Raw genomic sequence first — 24393 nt, 5'->3', positions numbered from 1 at the left:
ATTTTTTCTCTTATGTCTACTCCGTATTTTTCATACCCACACACACTGTCCCAGCATCTTTATCTACAACAACATTATATAGGCTTTTTCTTCCTCTAATCTCTCTCTTAGCCAGTGGAGCTATTGAATCGACCTTCTCGGTAGCGCTGTCGATCTTCCAGAACTTCTTGGAATTAAGTCGAAGCCATCTCAATCAGGCTCTAATTTCTCATCGACAAACGCTGTGACATCGAGCTCAAGCAAGATGGTGCGGTTGTTGAGTTGGAAATTGCCGGAGAAAAAGGCATGGGAGGCGCCACCGCAAATTGCAAAAATAGTGAGATGGTGTCTTGCAAAACACAGTTGACGTTGAGAAGAGTCTAAAAGAGCTCTGGAGAGATGCTAAAAGCGGAGGCAAGTTCTGGCGGAATTAGGACTCAAAAGCGATGGAGGCAAATTCTACCGTGGTACTCATTTTCCATGTCGTTGCCGGTGACATGGTTAAATGGTCGCTAATAAGATGAAAGATCAAATGAGATGTAATTTTTATAACTGTAGATACGTAAATAATGTAATTAGGAAATTATGGACTAAATTAATGTATTTTATGAATTAAAAAATCATTTTAAAGTTTAACACATTATTTGCCACTCCAATTAATACAAATTAAAACTAGTTCATAATTAATACAAATTAAAACTAGTTCATACGGACATCCTCAAAATTAAGAGTTAAAATTCTCTTAAGCGAAATTTCAAAACAAAAAAGTGACAAATTTATTTGTGGGATGAAGTTTTATGAATTTGTGTAATGTGCATAATTTAGAGCTTTTTCGGATAATAATTGAATTTTATTTTTTAGATTTTACCTATTAATCAATTTGGTTATTGAGCTTTTAAATTGGTTAATTTAGTCTCTGGAATTTTATAATTATTAAACAGGTTAAATTATACAGTTGGTTCCTATATTTTTAGTGAAATTATAAATTAATTTTTATATTTTAAAAATTTGTAATTGGTTCCTAAAGAGAATTAAAATTTGTAATTTAGTTTCTGCCGTTTAAAAAGTGTTTGATTTAACAGAATATTATCTGCATATTCTTTATTTTAAACGTGTGAGTTGCACATATTTGACAATAAGAACCAATTTGCAGTCTTAGTGAAAGTATCAGAACCAACTATACAATTTAACCATTTGAAAATGTCCAAAAGCTCTCTAGGCTATCTGAACTCACCCGTCCCTCCCCAGCTCTTTCACTCTCACTTTCTCACTTTTTAAAATGGCACCCCAACTCCATCGTTCTCTGTCTCTCACCTCGGTTCACCATCGTCGTGCCTCTCGTCTCTGTCACCGCGCTGGATCCACTGATAAATTGAGATGTTATTTTTATGTTGATTTGTTACTATTTTTTCTTAGACATTGAATTATTCGTTTTAAGCATATTTGTGATTGAAATTATTGTCTTCCATTTATCAGTGTTCAGTATTGGGATTGGAAGAGAAGAAAAAGTCGCCGGATGAGAGAGGCGAGATGGAAGAAGGAGGCGAGACCCGACTCGTGAATACAAATGCGGTGAATCCGGCGCGGCGACGATGAATCGAGGTGAGAGACAGAGAGCACTGGAGATTGAGATTGGGGTGTCATTTTGAAAAGTGAGAAAGTGAGTCTGAGAGAGCTGGAGAGGGACAAAATGAATTCAAATAGTCTATAGAATTTTTTTGTTATTTTTAAATAGTTAAATTATATGATTGGTCTCCATATTTTTATTAAAATTGTAAATTAATTTTTATTATATAGTTCATATGTTTAAAATAAAAAATATTTTGAGAATATTCTATTAAATTAAATATTTTTTAAGTGATAAAAATTAAATTATAAATTTTATTTTTTTAAATTTAATTATAAATTTTTAAAATATAAAAGTTAATTTATAATTTCACTAAATGTTGAAGCTAACTATATAACTTAACCTATTAAACAAGATAGTTCTTTATCCGTATTCCGTTTTGATATTATTAGTGGAATGACTATTAAGCATCATGTGGCATATTGACTTCGCGTAATAATTACATATAAGAAAAGTATAGGTGAACAATAATTTAATAAAAATATTAAATAATGTAAATAATAGATATATTGGATGTTTATTTTATTAGTGTATGGATGATTATTTTAATATTAAAATTTAAAAAGTTAATTTAAAAGTGTAATATATTTTTATTTGATTAGTAATTATTCATATTGTTTAATAAAATCACTGTTCTCCTAACATTCTCCTTACATATATCATATTTTTGTTATTTTATACATTGTATAGAATTATATTAGTTACTAAATTTTAATACATAAATCATTTTGGTCATTGTAACTAAAAAAAATATTTTTATTTCATAAAGTACGGAGTAATTAATTTCTGATGTTCAGGTAATATGATTGGAAAGAAAATGAAGTAGCTCCTAGATTAATATTATGATGAAAGATATTATGTCCTTATTTTATTTCTCATACATTAAGTGGACATAAATCTTTTGATAAATTTTGCTAATAAGTATTATATATATACTATTTAAACATACAATATGTATAAATTTAAATGAAAAATATAAATTTATTTTTTAAATTTTTTACACATTGAATGTATTAGGAAAAGAAACTGGAACCTTTTACTTACATTCTCTTAACTAATGTGCTTATGATGTTTTTTACTACATCATATTTTTATTTGGATACATAACCTCTCTTATAAGGATCTTATCAATTTAATACCCGATATATAATAAGTGTAAATAACATACACACTAGTATTTATATATAGATTAGACAGATAGTATCTTGGAACTTTATGACATGTTCCATCTTATAATTTGAACAAAGAAAACATCGGTTGAAAAGAGTGTTTCTTGATATTGACGTTTACACTAAAATTATTTTTAAAATTTTAATAATTGTATTAATTACGTTTTTAAAATTAAAAAAATGTGTCATAATATTATTTGGCATGTGTCAACTCATGTTACATGTTACAATAATATTATTCGTCTATATATATGTCATTACTTAATTTCTGATTTTATATTAAATAACTTATTTTAGTATTTAAAATTAAATATATACGCCAAATTATATAAATAATTTCTATAAATATTTTTAAAATTTTAATTTTAATCATACAATTTTTTTATAATAATTTTAAAAACTTTTTATTTAATACTTTCATTCCTATTCCTCACATTGTTTATTTGTTTATACCCTAGACAAACGAAAAGCAATTAATTCCTTCTCTGATTCTCTTTAAACCATAATTATTAAAATATGTATATAAAATATCTATATTTCTTTTCCAATAATTAACGCAAGTCTCAATCTAAAACCTGGTACTTAATGTAAGTTATGTATGTTGTAGTATGTTTTTGGTTTAATATTTTTATCATATAAATTTATATTCTACTTCATTGAACGATATTAATGTTGATTCTGTTTCAAGCATATATTATCTAGAAGCTAAGTATCATTTGGATTTACTTCTTTATTTTATTTAGAAATGATTAAAAATTTATAATAATCTTTTTAGATTGATACGAGTCTCGATCAAATAGGAGAATAAGTGTCTTTAATTTTTAGTCAATTTTTTCTGAGATTGCCATCAAGAATTAATTACAAATTATATATTTTGTCACATGTATACTAAATACACCTTAATTTAATTAAAAAATTAACTATAGTGAAAAAGTATATAAATAAATAATGTTATGACACATAGTATATTTGTTCACAATAAATATATCATGTATTACTGATCGATTCGTCGTTATATTATTACACGTGATAAAATTATAAAATAACATGTGTTACTAATGATCTATATTATCAATAATTAAGGTGTTATACTTTTGTCAATCTAAAAAATATAATTAATACAATTAAAATTTTATAAATAATTTTAATGCAGGACCCAATTTGAGATACTATTTTGGTACTTATTAACTCGAAAAAAGTAGCTATCGATTTAATATGACCCCCAAAAGCTGAAATGATAGAACTAGCAAAGAGCAGAGCAATGTCATTGATCTGTTTCCTACTTTGGAATAGGTTCTTTATAGTCTATGGAGAGTTGGAGACAAAACAACACGTTAACTTTCAATTCAACTAAGGTGAATGCGGTTTGTTCTCCTTTTTTTTTTCCTTTTGAAAATGTGACCGTGCCGGAGTATCCAACATTTTATTTCAAGCTTCAATAGTATATTTGAACAAACATTTAACCTTTTTGGCATGTGATATTCTTTTGCCCTTGAGAGAAAAAAACAAAATAAAAAACAAAATAGAAAATTAATTTATCAAGTATTATCTGCTACATTTTAAGTGAATATACTATTAATAAACTAATATTCCATAGCACAAATATAAATTCATGAATGCTCTTAGCAGTTTTAATTGGTCAAATTCAGTGCAAAATCGACTGAGTTACATAAATCTGCAATTGAAAAAGTTTAAGCCAGTTATTTTGAAGTTAAATTTTAGCCACACCTTATAACTATTAAATTATGATTATTGCTGTAATATTTTGTCATATATCTACATGAATTTAGTTTTGATGTACCGTTAATATAAAATATTTTTATATGTGTATTTAATTATGTAACTGTGCTATCAATAAAAATAATTATATTTATATTGACCACATGAATAATTATCCAAAAGAACGAATATGATTATACGACTATATAAAACATTTTACACTATTAATGTATCAAAATTAAACTCATATATATATATATATTACTTATTAAAATGAGATTAAATATCATTTATATATATTTAACTAAAATTTAAAACAAATTACTCAACTAATAAAAAATTAATTTAGTAACTAAGATAGAATTATAGAAGCACAACTAGCACAAGTCAAAGTACCGTCTAACCTAAAAAATCTAGTCATTACTCATTTGCACGGTAAAAATTAAAAAGTGTAACGTGGAAGAAATCCGAAAATTTAGAACATGTCGGGGACACAATTGTCTTTTCACACACCTCATAAAAAGTTTCCCTATCGGTCCCTCCTTCCAATGCAGTCCCATTCCTTAAATAGTGTTCAGCCGCCGCGTCACTCTTCTCTTTTTCTCTTCTCTCTCTCTCCACACGTTCCGGCATCTCTCGCCGGAGAACCACCGTCGAACTAGCCGAAACTTAAATGCTATTCATCGAAGCTCGTTTTCTCATTTTCTACTGCGGATAGCAATATCTATTCATTATTTATTATTATTATTTATTACTACGTGCATGTCAAAACGACGACGTTTGGTGAACGATCGGAGGGAAGTGGAGAAACGGCGTCGTATGATGTAGTTTGGTGGGATGGAGGGTGAGGAAGAGGAGGGAGTGGAAGAAGGCGGTTAGGGTGGTGAGGGAGGTGGAGGAAGAGTGTGAGACGAGTGTGGAGAGGCTGAGGCAGGTGGTGGACGCCATGGCCGTTGAGATGCACGCTGGTTTGGCATCAGAAGGTGGCTCCAAGCTCAAAATGCTTCTCACACATGTTCATAATCTTCCTAATGGGTAAAAATCATTTCTTTTCTTCATTTATTTATTTATTTTTTCATTTTTTGGTTCATGGAACTTTGTTTTTGTTACTTGTAGCTATTTGATTGGAGAATAATGTACCACTCTTCCTTCATTTGTGAACCCTTTGCTTGTTTTATTTTTATTTTTGTTAAATGTATATTAATAATATTACTGACACGAATTTACTTCTTGTTGCTCTTAATTAATACCGCCCTCAATTTTTTATTAGTCTTTTATGTATTTTTTTTATGTTTGTTTATGAGCTGTATTATATTTATAACTAGTTCATTTATTTTGTTCTTTGAGTTTCTTCTCATAGGTGTAGATGAAGTTCTTGCATTATTATTACGTCTTAGAACTGGTCAAGTAGGATTTTTTTTTCTTTCTCTGGTGTACATATGATAGCATTTACTTTTTCAACAGAAGCATTTATGGTTTTGTACTATAGTTACACTGTTCTGAGAATTTTGACATGTGATGCACGGTTCTGAAAATTTTGAAAGGGTTTACAGCATCCATTATTATGTTTTAGTTGATGATACCTTTATAGTTATTTTGATCATTGCTGGGGAAATATGGGTAAAAGAATTCATCATGTGAAGTTTGGAGATGGTGCTATAAGCATACACAATACACTTAGCAACTGTCATTTTCACTGTCAACATTTTATTTGCATCTTGTCCCTATGATGTTGCATGAGAGTTAAATACATAAGTAATATATAGTGTTAATTTTTTGGATCAGGTCTGAAAGAGGAACATATTATGCACTAGATCTTGAAGGTACATATTTTAGGGTCTTGAGAGTTCATTTGAATGGTCAACAATCTGCTATCTTGGAACATGAAGTAGAACTACAAACTATTCCCCAACATCTATTGACCAGCACAAGCAAGGTGACATAGTTTATCCTCCATAATTTTGGTGTTCTATGCTTTCTTTTATTATTATTATTATTATTATTTTAATATAGTAGTATTTAATTAACTGATTTTACTTCTTGAAGGATTTCTTTGATTTCATTGCTTCTTCATTGAAAGAATTTGTTGAGAAAGAAGGAGATGATTCAGAGCTTTCAGTGGCCAGAAGAAAAGAACTTGGCTTTACGTTTTCCTTTCCCATCAAACAAATATCTGTTTGCTCAGGCATTTTAATAACATGGACAAAAGGGTTTTCCATTGTAGATATGGTTAGTAAGTTGACATTTGAAGCATTTTGTGATGGTTGTTGTTTCATTGTAATAGAACTTGATGACTATCTTCCACTAGTTATTTGTGCATGCTTAATGGTTTGATTATGTTTTATGTATTCCCTCCTTAAGTTAGAAAATTGATGTGAAAAGCTATTCAAATTGGATTGGCTTTTTGTTTCTTTTATTTTTATAGTAGTGAAATAAAGATGAGTTCCATATATTTGAATGACATGCAATGCATTAAGTACCAAAAAATGTTTTGTTGTCAGGTAGGAAAAGATGTTCCTGCATGTTTGCAAGAAGCCTTGGTACGAAAAGGCCTAGATTTGCGGGTAGCTGCATTGGTAAGGAAGTAGTTTCTTTGTCTAAGATTTGGATCCATTTTGCATTTTGTGTTGTTAGCACTAGAATTTAATTATTTTTATTTCTTTTTCGTATTATAATAGATAAAGGATTGCACTTAACATGTTTAAATTTTGTGAAACGTGAACTGTTGCAATAATGTTTATCTTTACCCTTCCCTCTTCTGGAATCTTTGATGCCAAGCCCAGGCAATTATATTGCATATCAACATTGCTGGCTATTGTGATTATGCATGTCATTCTATAGTTGCTTGCATTTTTCTTGGGAATGGACATAATGATTTTCAACATGCTATGTGCTTTGTTGAAATTTAGAGTGAATGTTTGATTCATTTTTTCTGATTTTATGTAAAACTAGCCTTTTTTATTAGGTTTGATTATTCACTTGATATGTGATTGTGTTCATTTTAATCAGGTTAACGACACTGTTGGAACTTTAGCCCTTGGACATTATCATGATGCTGATACTGTGGCAGCTATAGTGATCGGGACTAGTACCAATGCCTGTTATTTGGAACGAACCGATGCTATTATTAAATGTCAAGGTCTTCTCACAACATCAAGATCCATGGTAATATATAGATCATCATTCTTTTGTTATTTTCTTATTTGTTTCGAAACTTATTTCATTAACCTTTATGTTTATTAGGTTGTGAATATGGAATGGGGGAACTTTTGGTCATCTCATTTACCAAGAACATCGTATGACATTGATTTAAATGCTGAGAGTCCTAACCCAAATGATCAGGTTCATATTCTGTTTCTCCTAAAAATCCTGTTGCCTAATTGATTTGTCACGACTCAAATTTTCAAGGTTTAATTGGTTGCAGGGCTTTGAGAAGATGATATCAGGAATGTATCTTGGCGACATTGTGAGGAGAATCATTCTCAAGATGTCACTAGAGTCAGATATTCTTGGACATATTTCTTCAAAGTTTTCAATGCCTTTCATACTGAGGTTTGTCCTTTATATCATTCATACATTGATTATCTTAATGTATCATTTTGTTCATATTGATAGTTATTTTATAACAGCCAGACTGTGAATTTATATAATTTCATTCAACTATGTCTTTGATGCAACTTTAGTACTCCTATGATCGCCGCTATGCACGAGGATGATTCTCCAAATTTGAGAGAAGTAGAAAGAATCCTGAAAGACATCCTTGAGGTAAAACAAGTTAGATACCATATATTCGCCCTTAAACAATTCGAATGTCTGTTACCCTTTACTAATCATTTTTGTGTTGTCTTAGGTTCCTGATGTTCCTTTAAAGGTAAGAAAACTCATGATGAAAGTATGTGGGATTGTGACTCGCCGAGCCGCTCGGTTGGCAGCAGCCGGTATAGTCGGTATCTTGAAGAAGATTGGTAGGGATGGGAGTGGTGGCATCACAGGTGGAAGGAGAAGTGATATGAAAATGAGAAGAACAGTTGTGGCAATTGAAGGAGGCTTGTATTCTAACTATACATTGTTTCGAGAGTACTTGCATGAAGCTTTGCATGAAATATTGGGTGAAGATATTGCTAAGCATGTAATTCTTAAGGTTACTGAAGATGGATCAGGTATTGGTACAGCATTGCTTGCTGCTTCACATTCATCCAATAATGTGGATAGAATATAGCTGCTATAATTATATATTCTTTATTTATACATAAAGCCCCTGTAAATTAGATTATTCTTCTTTTTTGTTAATTATTATTCTTATTTAATCTCTGTATAAAGGAAGATTCTGCCTATTCTTTGTTAAGGGATAATATTATTCTTGTCATTTATTTATTTCACTGAGAAGTGTTTAGGGTGAACATTCTTAGTCATTTGAGATTTTTTGGATGGTAGAGAAGATTGAAGGGTATTTTTATCAAGCATTTTCAAAGTTTTATATTTCCACCTAAAGTTATATAAAGGTGCCCCTTCAAGTATTTATAATTATAAGTCACATTCACTTCAGTTATAGTTCTTTACTGGCTTATATATCGGTCAATTAACAGTTTGGTTGGGCAAAGTTGATATATAAAGAGACATGCAATGATATATTAAAAAGAATTCAAGGAAGATATCCATGGAGCACCCAAAAATAAATATGGATTCATCCTTCCTCTTCTACAAAGCAGACATACAAAAGGACCTTCTCTAAACTAAGCTTGATTAGACTCCACCAATGTTGCTGTTAAAGCTAAGCACTTGTTGTTTTGTACAACTTCTGTACCATCTTCCTGTATTCTGTAGAACATATGCAAAAATCATTTTAATAACCCTTGCAAACCAATTGTAGTTAATCACTCATGTCATATAGATGAATTGGACCAATGCTTGTTACCTTCTTGATTGCTCCAAAGCTGTGCTGCTTGTGGATTTAGTGGTGAACTAATGTTTGGCTCTAAATTATGAAAAAAAAGGACTTCAACAAGAGAATCATAAACAAAAAAGCACTTTTCAAAATATGAATCCAGTGTCATTTTAACTTTGCCAATAATTACCTCCAAGCAGACTTTGTATGGATAGAAGAATTGTTCTAACGTCGTAAGCAGATGACCATTTATCCTATGAAAAAAAAAACAGACAAAAAGATGATATAAAATTTGTGTCTAACTACATTAATTTAACAATTAGTAATTAACCATAAGATTTTTTTTATTTTGGTTTTCCTAACATGGTATCCTTTATCAAGCCACATCAATAACTAATTCGTTGTGGATTTGAGCATCATTTAAAGGTTTATTGCTAGTCATCGAGTTGCTGCATATACAATGTGAGATTTGAACTCGTGACACTTATTTAAGTGGACTATTGAACTGACTACTCGACCAACCCAAGTTATTTACGATAGAAGACAGTTATTTGAAACAAAAACACTTAAAGTAGTATGAAGGGAAGGACCTATGTTATAAGAGATAGGGCTGTGAGAAATTTTGTCAGTACTTATGAGTAAAACTTATTTCATCCCCTTGGTCTTAAAATTCTTCTGCATTAGTGTATGAAAATTAAATTCATATAATATTAGGGAGAAACATAAAATTAGTGCATGAAATCAACATTTGGATGATACCTGAAGTATGTCCAAGCAAATGTTGCCATGAAGATCAAGATTGGGATGGAAGCAGGTAGTTTCAAACTTGACTTTAGGAGGCTTGAAAGGGTAATCATTGGGAAAAGAGAGTGACAACTTATACTCAGTTCCTTCAAAAACTGTGTCCTTGCTTCCTTTAATTGTCCCTTTCCATAACATTATGTTGTCCTCTTCCGGAAATGCAGATATACCACAATCTCCACTCATCTGTCCCACAAAATTAAGACATTAATTAATTATAGAATTCCTCAAATAAAGAGAATAATGGAACTTTGTGTTTGGTGGTTACCATCAAAGCCATCAATTCAGACTGCAACCTGTTTGTTTGTTTGTTCATGATGAGTTCAATATACAAGGAATTAGGAGTTACATAATAGAGAAGAGATTAGAAAGAAAAGTGGTTGATGGATTTGATGTGAGGAAGTGTACCTTCTAAGAACAGAGTGAGAATCAACGGTCTTTGTAGGAGTGATGTTGGGCTGTGCAGTTTCAGTGTGAGTGTGGACATTGATGATGGTGTTGGAAGCCATAGTAATGGAATTATAGAACTAGATTAATTAGTAAATGATAATGTTATTGTTGTTGTTGATTGTTAATTATTGCTATGAAAGAGGAAGAAGTAAGAGGAGAATATGAGTGAGTGAATTGAAGTGAAAATGAAGAGTGAGTTGGGTTTAAAAAGAAAGAAGAGAGTGGGTGGTAGCCGTTGTGGGTTTCAGGAACATCAAGTGACCAACATAACAGAACATAACAGAGGCTAATTTGGGATGGCCAAAGAATAAGAACGTTATGCAACACACAAAAATAAAAGGCGCCGTTTGCGGAGCGTGTCGGATTGGATAACCCTCTCTCTGCCTTTTAAAGCAAAAGAGAAAAGAAAAAGCCCTGCCTTCCTATAGATAGGAGCCTCATTTTTTTTAAAGGATGATCCAATTAAATTTAGTTGAAAACTCACGTTTTTATCTAAAGTTAATAGATGAAAATTATTAGATGATTTAATAAGTTTAACTAAATTCGTATTAAATGACTTTTAACTTTGACAACTACATGAGTTTTTTATCTTAAATTTATATATTTAGATAAATTAAAAAAAAACTTTTTTACATGTTTATTTAAAAGTTTAATTTAATGTAAAAAATTTTACTAATGTGATAATATAATAAAATATAAAAATACTTGTTTAATAAAAAATATTTTTATATGATATATCCAAACATAAAATTATTTTTATTTTTTTAAAATTTTATAATAAACATTAAAAAAAACTTTTCATAGAAACTTATCCAAACAAACCAAAATATTTTGAATTCAAGAAATATTGCTCCACTCTAAAGGGACACAATAAACAAGTAAACCAAATGCTAAAGCATTCCCATGGGGCCATGAAATCTGCTCAATGATTTGCCATTTCTCTTATAAATATGCTCCACCTTAGCCTCTCATCTTTGCATGTTATTATTCAGTTATTCACAATTATACAATTTAACTCGCAGCATAACTATATTTTACAAAAAAAAGAAACCACAATAAGGTTAAAACGTAAAACACTTAAGTCCATCAAAATTATTCCTAGCAAATATGATTTGTTAAGAATGATATTCAATTAATAGGCATTTCACAAAACAATTTTAGATCGCCAAATTATTTTACTCCTTTCACCACATGGACTCAATACTGTTTAATAGATTAAATATCCTCTCATATCTGGTTGGGACTTTGAACTTCGGGGCATGACCATTTTTTCTCCCTTAAAGCAAACACGAGAATATTGAAAATAGATTTTGGAACCCAAAGGGAGGGTTAAGAAAAATCAAACCAAAGTGGTAAGTGACACCAACTTTCTCAGACAGGCATCACTGCAAGAAAAAAAAAAAAACTATTACAGAGCAATATTCTATTTACTATCTGCTGTGATAATCATATTATGTGTTCTAAGATCTGCTATGATTTATATACTCCATTCCTAGTAGAAAGTTAACTCCAAGACACCATAAGAATTCCCAGTAAAGTAAAAAAGACCTACACTAAAGAATGCCACTACAATGAATTCTAATGGGTTAGAACTTAGAATACCAATGATGAATGCAATTGGTGTAAGAACTCTATGGCGTCTCTGCATTACAGTTATCTTAGCCTTTTTGGCACTAGCTTGTCATTTCGTTATTTTCATACCCTCCTCCAAGATTGTTGAAACTGAAGGCACAAAGTTGAACCATGATCAAGAAATCATTCCTTCCACAGTGACCCTCTCATTAGAAACACTCTTCTATCCTGTTTTTACAAAAAATTATAAAATGTGGCACCTTATCTTGCAGGAAGAAAAACTCTACAAGAATGTGGCATCTCATCTCCACCATGCAAAGCAAATCATCAAACCTGGAATGAAGATAAACAATTGTAAGTATCTTACACGTAGCGAGAATTCATCACTTTTTTTCCCAGAAGCAATTTTGTTAGAATTGAAGAGAATATACAAAATAGACAAGCTAAATCTATCTCAGATCGGATATATTCACAGTCATCAAAGCCATTCAGAACCGAAAGATTAATCGTACTATCAAGCATGGGCAATATACATATTTTTTCACAAATAAATAAAAAGCATACATCCTGGAGTGTTTGTTCAAATATTTATCTCAGATATATTAGTGCTAGAAGTGAGTGCCGCCCTCTTGAATAGTTCCACGAAAACGAATACAACGCAACTAAATTGCCCAAACTCAGCAAAATAATGCTTAAGTTATCAAATCTATAATCAAGTTACGCATCAAATCATCTAAAGTACAACTAATTCCAGAAGCATGTACAAATACGATTGAATAGCTAAAACATCTATTTAAATATTTAATGTTTCAAAACCTTTCAATGTGCAGTCACTAAGCCTAGACAAATTTTCAAACATTTCTTTGCTCAATTGAGCTTTTGTCATTCCACCTTCTACGTAACAAGGTCAATCAACAATTTGGGCTTAAATATGGCAAACATACCTCAGTCGGAAACTGGAGAGATACAGAATTTGATAGTTCCTCAGCACACTCTTTAGTGCTGTTTCCAGTGAGAGACAGTGCTTTACATGTCATATGGGGGCAGATCGGAGCATGCCTTTGAAGACAAACATGACACTTAAATCCAATTAATTGTCTGGAATTCTCTACAGTGAGCCCAACAGCATCCCCATGATACCAATCTGCATCGTGGCATGTGTTCAGAAGGCATGACAATATCATAACAAATGAACAACAGACAGGCGATATAATGCTTAACAACATAGTACAAATACACTTAAAAGATTTGTCCATAATTTGTAATAAGTCAGTCTCTTCTTTTCCAATTCAACCCTAAGCCCCAGAGGGAGAAATCAAACAGAAGAATAAAAATTACCTCCACATATGTCACAAGCAATATAATGTAATTCGGGTCCATCTCCAGAACAAATGCCGCATTTAGGATTATCAGTGGCAGCAGAAAAACCCTCAGAGGAGAAAACATGCTTTTTTTCCCGAAACAACACTACCCGTTCATCATTTGGCTTTCTAGACAACCAAAGACCATTATGCCAGTAGCTGCTACAAACGTTTGTTCTCTTCTTACAAACAGTAGTTGGCATACACTTCTCTTGCTGAGCAGTAGTTTCTTTCGGCTTCTGATTATTTGCCTTCTTTGATTTATTTTGCTTCCCCTTTTTACGTCCAACTTTCTTTTTACTTTGAATTCCTTTTTTCCGCCCTCCATTCATTTGACTGTACATGTACAAGGATTTGGCCTTCCTAGTAGAACGACGAAGTGGTACACTTGGTGCGATCTTCTTATTAGTTTGAGATTTTGCCTTCCGTGCCTTACTCAAAGCCCTTTTATTGCCTTTAAGGCTCACCGACTTACTAACTGAGGGAGTATTTTTACATGTCTGTGATTCAACCTTCTGCTGTTTAGAGTCAACTCTCTTTCTTTTTGAATTAGTTTTAGTCTTTGCATGCATCCCACCCTCGCATCTGTGACATGAATATGTGCATCTAGTAGCCCTTGTGCCACTACATTTCCTTACATGCTTCTTATGAAAATGTCCTACAAATTACAATACAATGATCAGATGTTTAAGTACTACAATAGTTCGTGAAAAATAATAAACCCAAAAGATGTAGAAAAAGCATCAGAAAGAGCATATGAAAATAAAAATCAGTCCTTGGTAACACATACAAAATATAAACTATGCTCATGTTAATGAATTATCATTAGTTCAAAACTGAATAAAAAATAAATACTGATAACAATGAAATTTAATTTGTTCTCTTCAACTTCTTTTATTAGATATGGACCAAGACAAGTGTTGGCCTCTAAATATTAATAAGGTCAAGTAAAAGTTACCATAGTTTCCAAATTATATTAGAATTTAATATCTGAAACTTCCTATCCTAGTAAATCAAATTGCTTAATAAAATTCCATGTTTAGGGCTTCCTGCTTATCTGTTTCACTTTCGATTTGTATTCATTGCAGAAGATGACATTCATTAATTGAAGAAAAAAAAAAAACAAACATAGCACCACAAAAGGCAATTTTCCTCACTGTGTGTGTTATGAGCTTTGTTTACTCATTTTCCCCTTCTTTCTTTTAAAGTATTCTGTGGCGAGTGTTGGGTGTGTCCTAGATCTTTGACTAGGTTTGTCAACTTCGTCCTGCTGGATGAGGACAGAAGCCAAATCTTCATGGTAATGTACAGTTTATTCCTTTTTTTTTTTGTTGTTGTATTCGTTGGAACATAATTCTTATGTCCTTAAAGTAGATCTTGTGGGATAGGATTAGGCACTGTGCTATGGTTTCCTGTGCATAATCGTTTCAGTGATGTCATTTTTTGTTTGTTCTACATTTCGAGGATCCCTTGTCCTCCATGCATTTTATTTCTTTTATTTAAAATAAAATAACATAAAGGAAAACCCCTGTATGGAATTGGAACATGTTTGAAATGTTATATGGCATGCATCCAGAGTTGCCATTATAAGAAACTAAATGACGATAACCTATGACGTAGCACACATGAAAATATAATTTGAATTAAGTACTTGAAGGTGGATAGCACAATTCTCATATCAATTTTTAGGGAACTTATGGGGAGATATTTCTTTTATTTCTCTAGATGAAGGTTGGTGTGTCCTAGATCCTTGGATCAGTTTTGAGGGCAGCTCTCATGGTTTTTGAAGGAGAGCCTACCAGAATATGGTGCTTTTGGCAAGAGCAGACTTTCTGCATCTTTAAGTAGATTTCTACGACATCAAATGGATTGGGTAAGACTCAATAACCTGTATCATTTGGTGCAAAGCTCACAATCTTTTCTAAGAAGTTTCTCTAACTGAGCTTTATTTGGGCTGGAAAACATCCTTACATTGATATTTATTGTTCCTCCTCGCTTTCTGTACTATCACTTCATCTCAATGAATTCATTCTATCAAAAAGTAAAGTATTTTAATATTTATTCTTTGCAACATTTGTGTCACAAATATAAACCCAAACTTGGGACCTTCAACTAACAACTTAAACTTTTACAAGGGTAACAATTTTGGCTTTCATGTTACGAATTAAGCTTACAAAGAGCTGTTCATTGAAAATTTACATAACTCGGGATTTGCCATCCAAAGCAAATTTATGCACATTGTTAGACTTGGCAAAACCCAACCCTAAACTTTGGATAAAAAAGGAAAATATCGCTCGAGTTATAATGAAGGAAACTTTGCTGACATGCATAGTTGTGGTAGTCAAAATTGCAATCCAAGTCATACAATCATAGGATTCTACGTGTTTTCATTGTTTCTCCGATCTGGTTCCTAACTCTAAGCTTGATCTATTGGATTTAAGGTAATCATGTACAAGCTTGTAGAGATTTTGATTTGTGCATTTTCACTGCAAGTAACCCTTCTAATCGTATGCGACTTCTAGGTCTAGCAACTGAAAATTTATCCCCGTCGAACCTAGACATTCACCCAGCAGCCACCCACATTAATGTTCTCGCTTCTTCTGAAGCCTATTCACTGTGACCTCACAACGTTTTTCTCAGTTGAGTAGGCAATGGGACCATTTTTTGTGATGTTAGTGACAAAGCTGGGGGAGCAATTTTGTGGAGTTGTGGGTGGGTGTAACTTGTACAATTGTTAGTTCTATCAATTGTTTGTTTTTGTCTTACACTACCTGAGCTAAATGGGTATTACATGTTTTTGGCTTCTAATGCCTCCTAAAATTGGATGCCTATGTTCTGATGTAAGGTATGTCTTATGCCCAGAGGTTTTTTATTATAAGGCTTGTAAAGAATCATACAACCTCAAAAGACAACAATATATTACAATGTTCTATAATTTTATATTTTTTTTTTAATTATGTTCTTATTATGCTTATATATGTTACTATATAAGTATCTATATACTAGTGAATAAAACTACATGCAAAAGATAGAAGCTTCCATCTCGTGTTACAATTCCATGTTTGACATTTTTTAACTGTTATTGGGTCCAAGGTAAGGTTTATATAGTAAACTATGGACATATAATCAACTATGCTCCAAATCTATCATTGACATATACTCGATATAGAAGCATGTATTTTATTCAGACCTTATAACTCCATAGAGAACAACGGCATCAGTTAATCTATATAGTCAATTCCACTTAGTGAAATAAACGTAATTATCTCCATATAACTTGGCCATGTTTTAAACAATTTTAGGGTTGTCACTTTAATTTTGTCCATAAATTGAATCTTTTTATCACTATTGTCAAATTATGGAGCAGTCTTTTATATTTCTTTACGTTGAACATGAAATTATAAAAAAATGAACACCCCAATTTAGTTAAAAAGAGTATGTTGAGATGTCACTGAAAAAACATGACTAAACACTTCTGCTTTTCTATACTTTGTCAATAACATCGAAAAAACTGTACAGCAGATTTGACAAGCATGTTTATGACTACATCCATATGCGAGGACATTGAATGATGACAATACAAGATTCGGTGAGATACCACTTAAAGCCACAGTAGTGGAGAATTAGATGGATAAATTAAAAGATACATGTGAAACAAATTAAAGCCAATGTGCATTTCAAAATCAAGAAAAATAAAAAGGCCATATTGAAAGGATAAAAACACACCTTTGCAATATTGGCAGCTCACAGCATCCCTGCAATTTTGAGATAAGTACATACATAAGTAAGCAACAAATTAAGAAATTAATAAGGAAGAAACATCTCACTGCACTTATCAAGATGAGTGAATACTGCAAATACCTGATAGGAACATCTTTGTTGCAGTGCCCACACTGATGACAATCAGATCTTTCCAGTCTAGAAAACAAATACGGAAATCCTCTTTGTTGAGGAACCTTCCTATTAACTCTACCAATCTCAATAGTTTTCCCAAGTTTCTTTACATCGGACTTCCGAATGATTCTTTTTTCCTCAAAATTCTTTAAAAGATGCATGGGTAAATAAGATTCTTCCAGCCAATATTTTTTTCTCTCACTTGAGGGTTCTTCCAACACAGAACCATGTTTGGTAACAACATCAGGAATAGCCCTTCTCTTCCCAAAATCAATAAGGTACTTCACAGATTTCCCTTCAGTGGACTTCCTGCGTACAATTGCTTTCTTGAACAGTCTAACTGCTTTTCTAGATTCCTTGTCCAAGACATATTGAGAATGGCTATTTTCAATATCACGCCACTTTATGTTAGAATAAAGCTCTCTAACCTGAAAATATGGCAAAATCAACAGCGGATTACAACTCGTAATTATTTCATTACGTCAGAATTTCATCAGCTTCTACCAATTATAAAAGGCCAGTGTGTAACATTGAAGGGAAGGCCACAGCTGATACATGCACAGATTTTCCTGTTTCCAATATATTGGAATATAACATTTACCCCTATCTATTTTTATCAGGTAACCAGAGTGGGAAATTCGTGCTTGGATTCCATGGGGTGAAACCAAGGTTGTCAAGTGTATAGTTCCTAGATGAGAATGGACAACGGAGCTAGGAACGTACAGTGTAGGGTCATAGCATGAAATGGGAGTTCCAATCTATTTTATAAATACATATGAACTTGCACAAAACAAAAATTCTAAATATAATCATATATCCATTTGAAAAATGGATGATTAATGTCATAATATGAGTTTGTACAGAAACATCATAATAAAACAAAGGCCTCAATAGTCAATTTAACTAAAACAATAGCTTCTTGTACTTCTAAATGTAAATTCCAACCTAGCAAGTTGTACAACAACCCAGACTTATTGTAAGCCCATCCCATAGTTTCTCAGCTTTCTCACTGGGGAGAGCCTTCTTCTTAATAGCTTACAAAACCCATTTGGAATCTAAGATATCCTCAAAAACCAAGAATTTTGTTGAGACAATAATTAATTAGTGAACAACCAGTCTCCAAATGTACGAGTTCTGTGCTTTTCTAATTTGGAAACAAGGATCCAATAAACTATGTAAACATTCATTTTTCAAGAGTTTCAGTTATTTAATAGTTGAGCAAAAATAAACAAGTTCCTCATACCTGTACAGCAAGCTGCTCAACACTTGTTGACATCTCAACAGCAGCCCGCCATGCAATGCATTTGCTTCGCCTAGCAAAATCTGAATTTTCAGGATACAAAATGCCTGGAATCTTTGAGCAACCCCCTGCAAAAATTCCAAATAAATTTACGACAATCATTAAGATGACGAGACATCTTACACAACTACCATACATGAGAACAATTTGCTTACCTTGTCTAGCAGCCTTGGCAACCAATGAGCGGGGCAAACTCTTGCAATTAAACAACTGCCGGGAAAGCTTACCACCTCTCCACCAATACATTCCCAAACCGCTTGCATTGTTTGAAGATGGATTGGGTTCAGCATCAGAAAACCTAGCCCTTTTCTTCCCAATACCATGCCTTGTGCGTAAACTGGCCACAAAATGAATAGCTGATCCCATGGTACCAATAGAATCCACATGCTTTAACCAATCTGCTGCAAAAGCAAAAGGCCGCAAATTGGATTCCAACTGCAAATTTTTATATTAGACAGTGTTAGACAAAATATTGAGGACAACTGAATTCAGAGAACAGTATAAACTCGAAAGCTAGATGATGTTACCCAGCTAACCAAAAAAAAAGATATGCTTCTTTTGTTGCAAGTATCATGACATCATATAAGAAGTAATCTGTGTGTGTGTGTGTGTGTCTAATAAACATAACAAAAGCCTGTATATTATTTTTATATAAAAGATAAATGATCAATTAGAGAAAGTAGGTAGAAACAATGAGGATTATATTATGTGAAGTCATCATCATCATCAACAAGAGAAAACAGAGTAAAAGATAAACTGCTAAAAACTAGAGATTTTGGAAGAACAGTCCAAATATATGGACACCTTTCCCTTTCTCTTGCGCACGCGCGTATATATATAGCAACTAGAAAGAAACAGAATAAAACCCTTACCATGGTCTGGGTTAAAATTCCAATCACTTGTGTACTGTAAAAACAATATTTGAATTAACAGATATGCTTTTCCTTTACACTACCAGCAAACGGTAAAAAGAGTATAGAATTTATCAACCCAAGGCTTTAGAATAAAAGACGAGGTGAACAATTATGTCAACCAAATGAGTTTCTACGTTGAAATCGGAGATGAAATGGAAAAGGTGCTGATGCCGGAGAGAAGGAATATCCTTACAATAAGCAATAACTTTTTAGCAGGACGAAGATCACCGGTCTTCATAAGCTCCTTATGCCAAAGATCAGTTTGTTGTATATTCAACCATGGACCCAACAAAATCCCGCGTAATCGATCCTCAAGGGAGAGAATATGACAGATGATATCCCTGAGATGTCCATTCTGGATCTTGCTGGGATGAAGTCCACCAAAAGTACTTTCAGACACTTCCCAAACAGGCTTCATTACAGAATTAAACAAGCAATCCCTGTCATCATTTGCAACTTTGCAAGAAAAGCACCACCCACAATTTTCCTTTTGGGCAGCTGCATGCAGGTTTTGAATACTTGGCCAGCAGAAGCTTGTAGATTTCTTCATAATGGCCTTGACTTGCTCTGAAATTATGTCGTCTTCAGTCAATACAATATTCTTATTTATCTTTTCAGGTGACTTACTCATCAACTCATGTGCAATTAATGAGGCCGTTCGGGCAAAGCTATAATAGTTTACATAGTCTATTCCAAAAGGCACATCAGAGGTATCCTTATCTTCAGGCAATTGGGCACAACTAGCATCCACAGATCTTAATTTCCTCTTATGTTCCACATCTAAGCTAGATGATACCAAAGAACTGTCACCAACTGGATGATGTTTTTCCGGTATCCCTGCCTGATTCAAGGACTCATCAGATCTATTGGAATCGTAAAGCCCATTCATTTGAACATTCTCGATGCCTGGTCTAACTTGTGTGGTATCAGCTGATCCTTCTGAAACAGCACAGGGACTTTCTATAGTTGTTGCTGAATCCAAGCGATTCCCAGCTTTAGGAAAATCTTGGCCAGGATGATTACAACAGTCAATTGTAGAATTTTCATCTAACTTTCTTTCATCAACCACACGATTATTCACCAAACATGCTTCTGAAAAAGTAATGGGAGCTAAAGATGTCTTCATTGCAGAAGATTCACCCTTCACATGAAGGTTCTTGGTGGAGCTTTGGTTCAAGACGACCAAGTTACTAGTCTCCACACTTGGGTTAGCAGGGATATCCCAATGCTTGTAGATAGCCGTTATTAAGCCTCCGGACGAAGTATCCATAGACTTTAAAGCTTCAATCACTAAATGTAGATCATTTCTGTGGTAGTAATTGAACAAAGACCCCTCATCAGATGAGTCCGACCTGCAAAAATTTCAGCATGCAAATTAACTTTGATCGTGTACAAACAACATACAAAAGTATAGAGTGTGATGTACAATGACAAGAAAAAAAATGCACTTAATGGTTCAAGATCATTCATCAACGAAACTACACTTAGAGTAAGTTTGCGATTGAAATGAAAGTAATCAGAATGTCATCTAGTTAGATGCCAGGCATCAATCATGTCTGATAAGAAGGGAGAAACAGTAGACCAACCTAGCAAACAGCCTAAAATTACAGCTGAAATCCAAGCCTAATTCCTATAAAAGAACTTATGTCACTTGACAAAGAATATTTGATAACAAAAGACACTTAACAAGTGGTGGGGGCACTGATATGAAGATTACCTAGAAAAGGAAATAAATGAACACTTACACTAACAAGTAACCATAGCTGCTAAAATAAAGACGGCCATGAATATCACTCCCTATCAAATCTGCTCCTCGAAGTGACCTACGTGATTTCATCCATGCCCTGTGTGTGCCAATTGCACACTCAGGGCAATACCAGTCCCCTTCAGGCAGATTGTCACTTGCAATTCCAACACACTTGGAGTGGAATGCAGCAGGGCAACCATCACAGCATATTAAATTACCATCCATCTTGCAAAGGTAGCAGTCATCACTGTTCCAGTCAGTGTCATCTGCAATTTCCTCAGTCAAGCAGGAGCCACCAGACACATCTGTTCCAGCTCTCCGTTTCTTACAAGTGTCAAAATACATATTCTGATCAGAAGCAACACTGTTCTCAGTTACCAACGATCTCCTGTTAAGCTCAGACCTTATTGCTTCTGCTTCGATCATATCATCACAGAGATACTGAAGAATCCCAACCTTCACATTCACAGGTTGTTTGTAGTAGTCAGCTGTGAAATTTGAGTAGTTAAGATTAAAGCTAGTTTTAAATCCTGAACCATGAATCAGAAGGTACTCGGCCATGAAAATAGGCCATGTGACAATGTCCAGAAAATCCCAATTAAGATTCCTACACAAAAAGTTAAAAATAGAAAAAATGAAGAACTTATGCAGAGAACACAATTAAACATACTGACAAGGATGACAACAGAAAAATTCAAATTAAATATACCTCAGACAATCAGATGCAGATTGGATACCCTCATTGGAAAGGTATTCCAAATGCTTTCTCAAAGTTTCCAAAATAGAAACATGAATGCTATCAAATAATACACTGGGGGTTTCGGACTTCAAAGCAGCTACAAGATCCTCCAACTCAAATGGACTCAAAAATAATAAAGTACTGAATGACCTTAAACAAGCATAAATAGAAAAGACTTCAAGAACAGGAACATCATCTAAATTTAAATTTTGGGAAGAAGGGGGTAATTGCAACTTCGCCTGACAAATTTTGGACTGTTCATGACCAGATATTACAGTTACAGGTTTTTCTTCTGCCATGGCACTGGTTTCCACAGACACCATAGGATCATCCATCTCCAGTGACACTATGACGCTTGAAGCATGTTTTCTAGCTAATGCCCGGCGAGAGCTCCTCCTTAAACCTGTCTCTGGGGTATTATTTAGTTCATCCGCTATTTTTCTTCTTTTCCTTCGACCCCTTCCTTGTTTGCTAAGACTTCCTGTCCCCTCTTGGTCTTCATGAGTTACGACTAAACCAGCTTCGCAAGGACTATCCATTTGCTGAGTCTCCACAGAAACAACATCTGAAACCTGAAGAGAGCCAACAGCTGCTATATCGCCTCTGTTATCGTTGTCTTCCTTTCCTTCAATCGAACACAAAGAAGCATCTGTAGCTGCATGGTTGGCAGAAACATGATCTACCTCTGGTGTGAAATCTTTGGAAACCTCATTCAAATCGCTACGAACATCATCAACTTCCATAGATCTCTGATTAAGATTTGTCATGTCTCCTTGGAGCTGACCCATCTTACCCAATATGGCATTTGCCTCATAAATACCATTGCCATTGGCAACATCGCCGCGGGTTTCCTTTACATCTTCGCACACCTCGACATTCAAATCAAAATTACATTCCCGCTGCAACTTCCTGCCGCCCAAAGATCCCCCATTCATGCTGACATCATCGTCATTATTGACATCCAAATTCAAGTCAATACAATCTCTTCTCGTTAAACCAACCTCAGTGCCATCAAAAGTCAATAAACCACACCCATCATTAAGATTCAAATCCTCATTGAGATTAATCCCAGAATTCAAATCAAGCTTATCCCTAAGACAACTTCCATTTACGGCTACATCCTTATTCAAATTTAAATCCCCCTCAACCCCAATTTCCCTCCCAAGAGTTCCATCACTCACAATTGACTCCACACTCCCATTCGCATTAGCATTCCCATTTCCTAGCTTTTCCTCAATTCCAAGACCTAATTCACCATTCACTTCCGAATTATCCCTAATTTCACTAACTTCCAAAACCAAATTTCCATTGGCATTACCTGAACTGTCTCCAGCTCCGGCCTTCTTCTCAACACGGCGGCGCTTCTTGGGCTTCCGGCCAACCCGAGTCTTTGGCTTAGCGAGCTCCGGCTGAGCTTGTTGAAGAAGCAAAACCACTTCGTTTGATTCCAGCTCCTCAGAATCGCCGTTGTCGTAGAGGATCTCGACGAAACTTGAAGAAGGGTCGTAGGATTTGACGGTTCCGGTGACAAACCCAACACCTTTGACCTCTTTCTTCACGATTTTGCCCACAAACTCCATCATGAAGAAACTAGGATCATAGCAGGGGTTTTTTGAAAATTGGATGCAAAGGGAGAAGTGGGTAGAGAAGAAACCTTGCTTTCGAATTGGGCACGCACAGAGAGAGAAAAAGGAAGAGAGAGAGGGTTTTTGGGTGGCTTTTTATGGTTTTTGGACCAAAAAAAAAATGTGAGTGTCGTTTGTTTAATGGAAACGAAAGGGAAGAGGGAGAGAAAGGATGCGGAAGGAAGTTACCAAAATCGAAAATGCCACTTCTTTCTCTCTCTTCTCTCTCTCCAAAGTGGGTCAAAGCAAGTAGCACTGCTGGGAGAGAAATCGAAAACAGAAATCAAGTAATTTTTTTCCCGGAAAATCAATTACATATATTAGATATCTTAAAAATGATTGTAGAAAAATACTCATTAGAACTTCCTGTTTTTAGGCAATATTTTAAAAGTATGTAATTTTTTCTTTTGTCATGAGATTAAAAAAAAAAAGAGAACACCAAAAAAAAAAACTTTTAAGAACTAAAGACATAGTCTCGTTGCACCAGCGCAGACAAATTCTAAATTTCTTTCACTCTGACTGATGAATGTTATCAACAATTTAGTTGACATATCTTTCAATAAAATTAATTTCAGGCTTTTCAGACCTTCAATTTTAGCTCAAGACTTCAA

At 33.6% G+C, this 24393-nt stretch overlaps 3 protein-coding genes across 3 annotated transcripts; 1 reads left to right on the top strand and 2 right to left on the bottom strand.

Moving 5' to 3' along the window:
- The first annotated feature begins 425 nt into the window (after nt 1-425).
- On the top strand, nt 426-8957 carry LOC107477301 (hexokinase-3). The gene is made up of 10 exons (XM_052258119.1): nt 426-487; nt 5323-5529; nt 6280-6430; nt 6541-6723; nt 6996-7070; nt 7504-7659; nt 7738-7836; nt 7919-8046; nt 8178-8259; nt 8345-8957. The coding sequence occupies exons 1-10, from the start codon at nt 426-428 to the stop codon at nt 8711-8713; spliced, it is 1512 nt and encodes a 503-aa protein (XP_052114079.1). The 3' UTR covers nt 8714-8957.
- A 147-nt stretch (nt 8958-9104) lies between these two features.
- LOC107477313 (ubiquitin-conjugating enzyme E2 20) lies at nt 9105-10968 on the bottom strand. The gene is made up of 6 exons (XM_016097302.3): nt 10589-10968; nt 10449-10476; nt 10139-10366; nt 9570-9633; nt 9410-9469; nt 9105-9312 (listed from the first exon to the last, which is right to left on the bottom strand). Exons 1-6 carry the CDS (start codon nt 10687-10689, stop codon nt 9266-9268), a joined length of 528 nt encoding a protein of 175 aa, XP_015952788.1. The 5' UTR covers nt 10690-10968; the 3' UTR covers nt 9105-9265.
- An 868-nt stretch (nt 10969-11836) lies between these two features.
- On the bottom strand, nt 11837-24062 carry LOC107477270 (DDT domain-containing protein PTM). The gene is made up of 10 exons (XM_016097255.3): nt 22128-24062; nt 21417-22025; nt 19865-21023; nt 18913-19192; nt 18701-18825; nt 17425-17885; nt 17290-17318; nt 13541-14221; nt 13147-13346; nt 11837-12535 (listed from the first exon to the last, which is right to left on the bottom strand). Exons 1-10 carry the CDS (start codon nt 23738-23740, stop codon nt 12530-12532), a joined length of 5163 nt encoding a protein of 1720 aa, XP_015952741.1. The 5' UTR covers nt 23741-24062; the 3' UTR covers nt 11837-12529.
- Between the last annotated feature and the right edge of the window lie 331 nt (nt 24063-24393).

The sequence above is a fragment of the Arachis duranensis genome, chromosome 3, assembly GCF_000817695.3.
Source record: "Arachis duranensis cultivar V14167 chromosome 3, aradu.V14167.gnm2.J7QH, whole genome shotgun sequence".
Taxonomy (NCBI): Eukaryota; Viridiplantae; Streptophyta; class Magnoliopsida; order Fabales; family Fabaceae; genus Arachis; species Arachis duranensis.
This window is presented reverse-complemented; position numbering and strand designations above follow the sequence as displayed.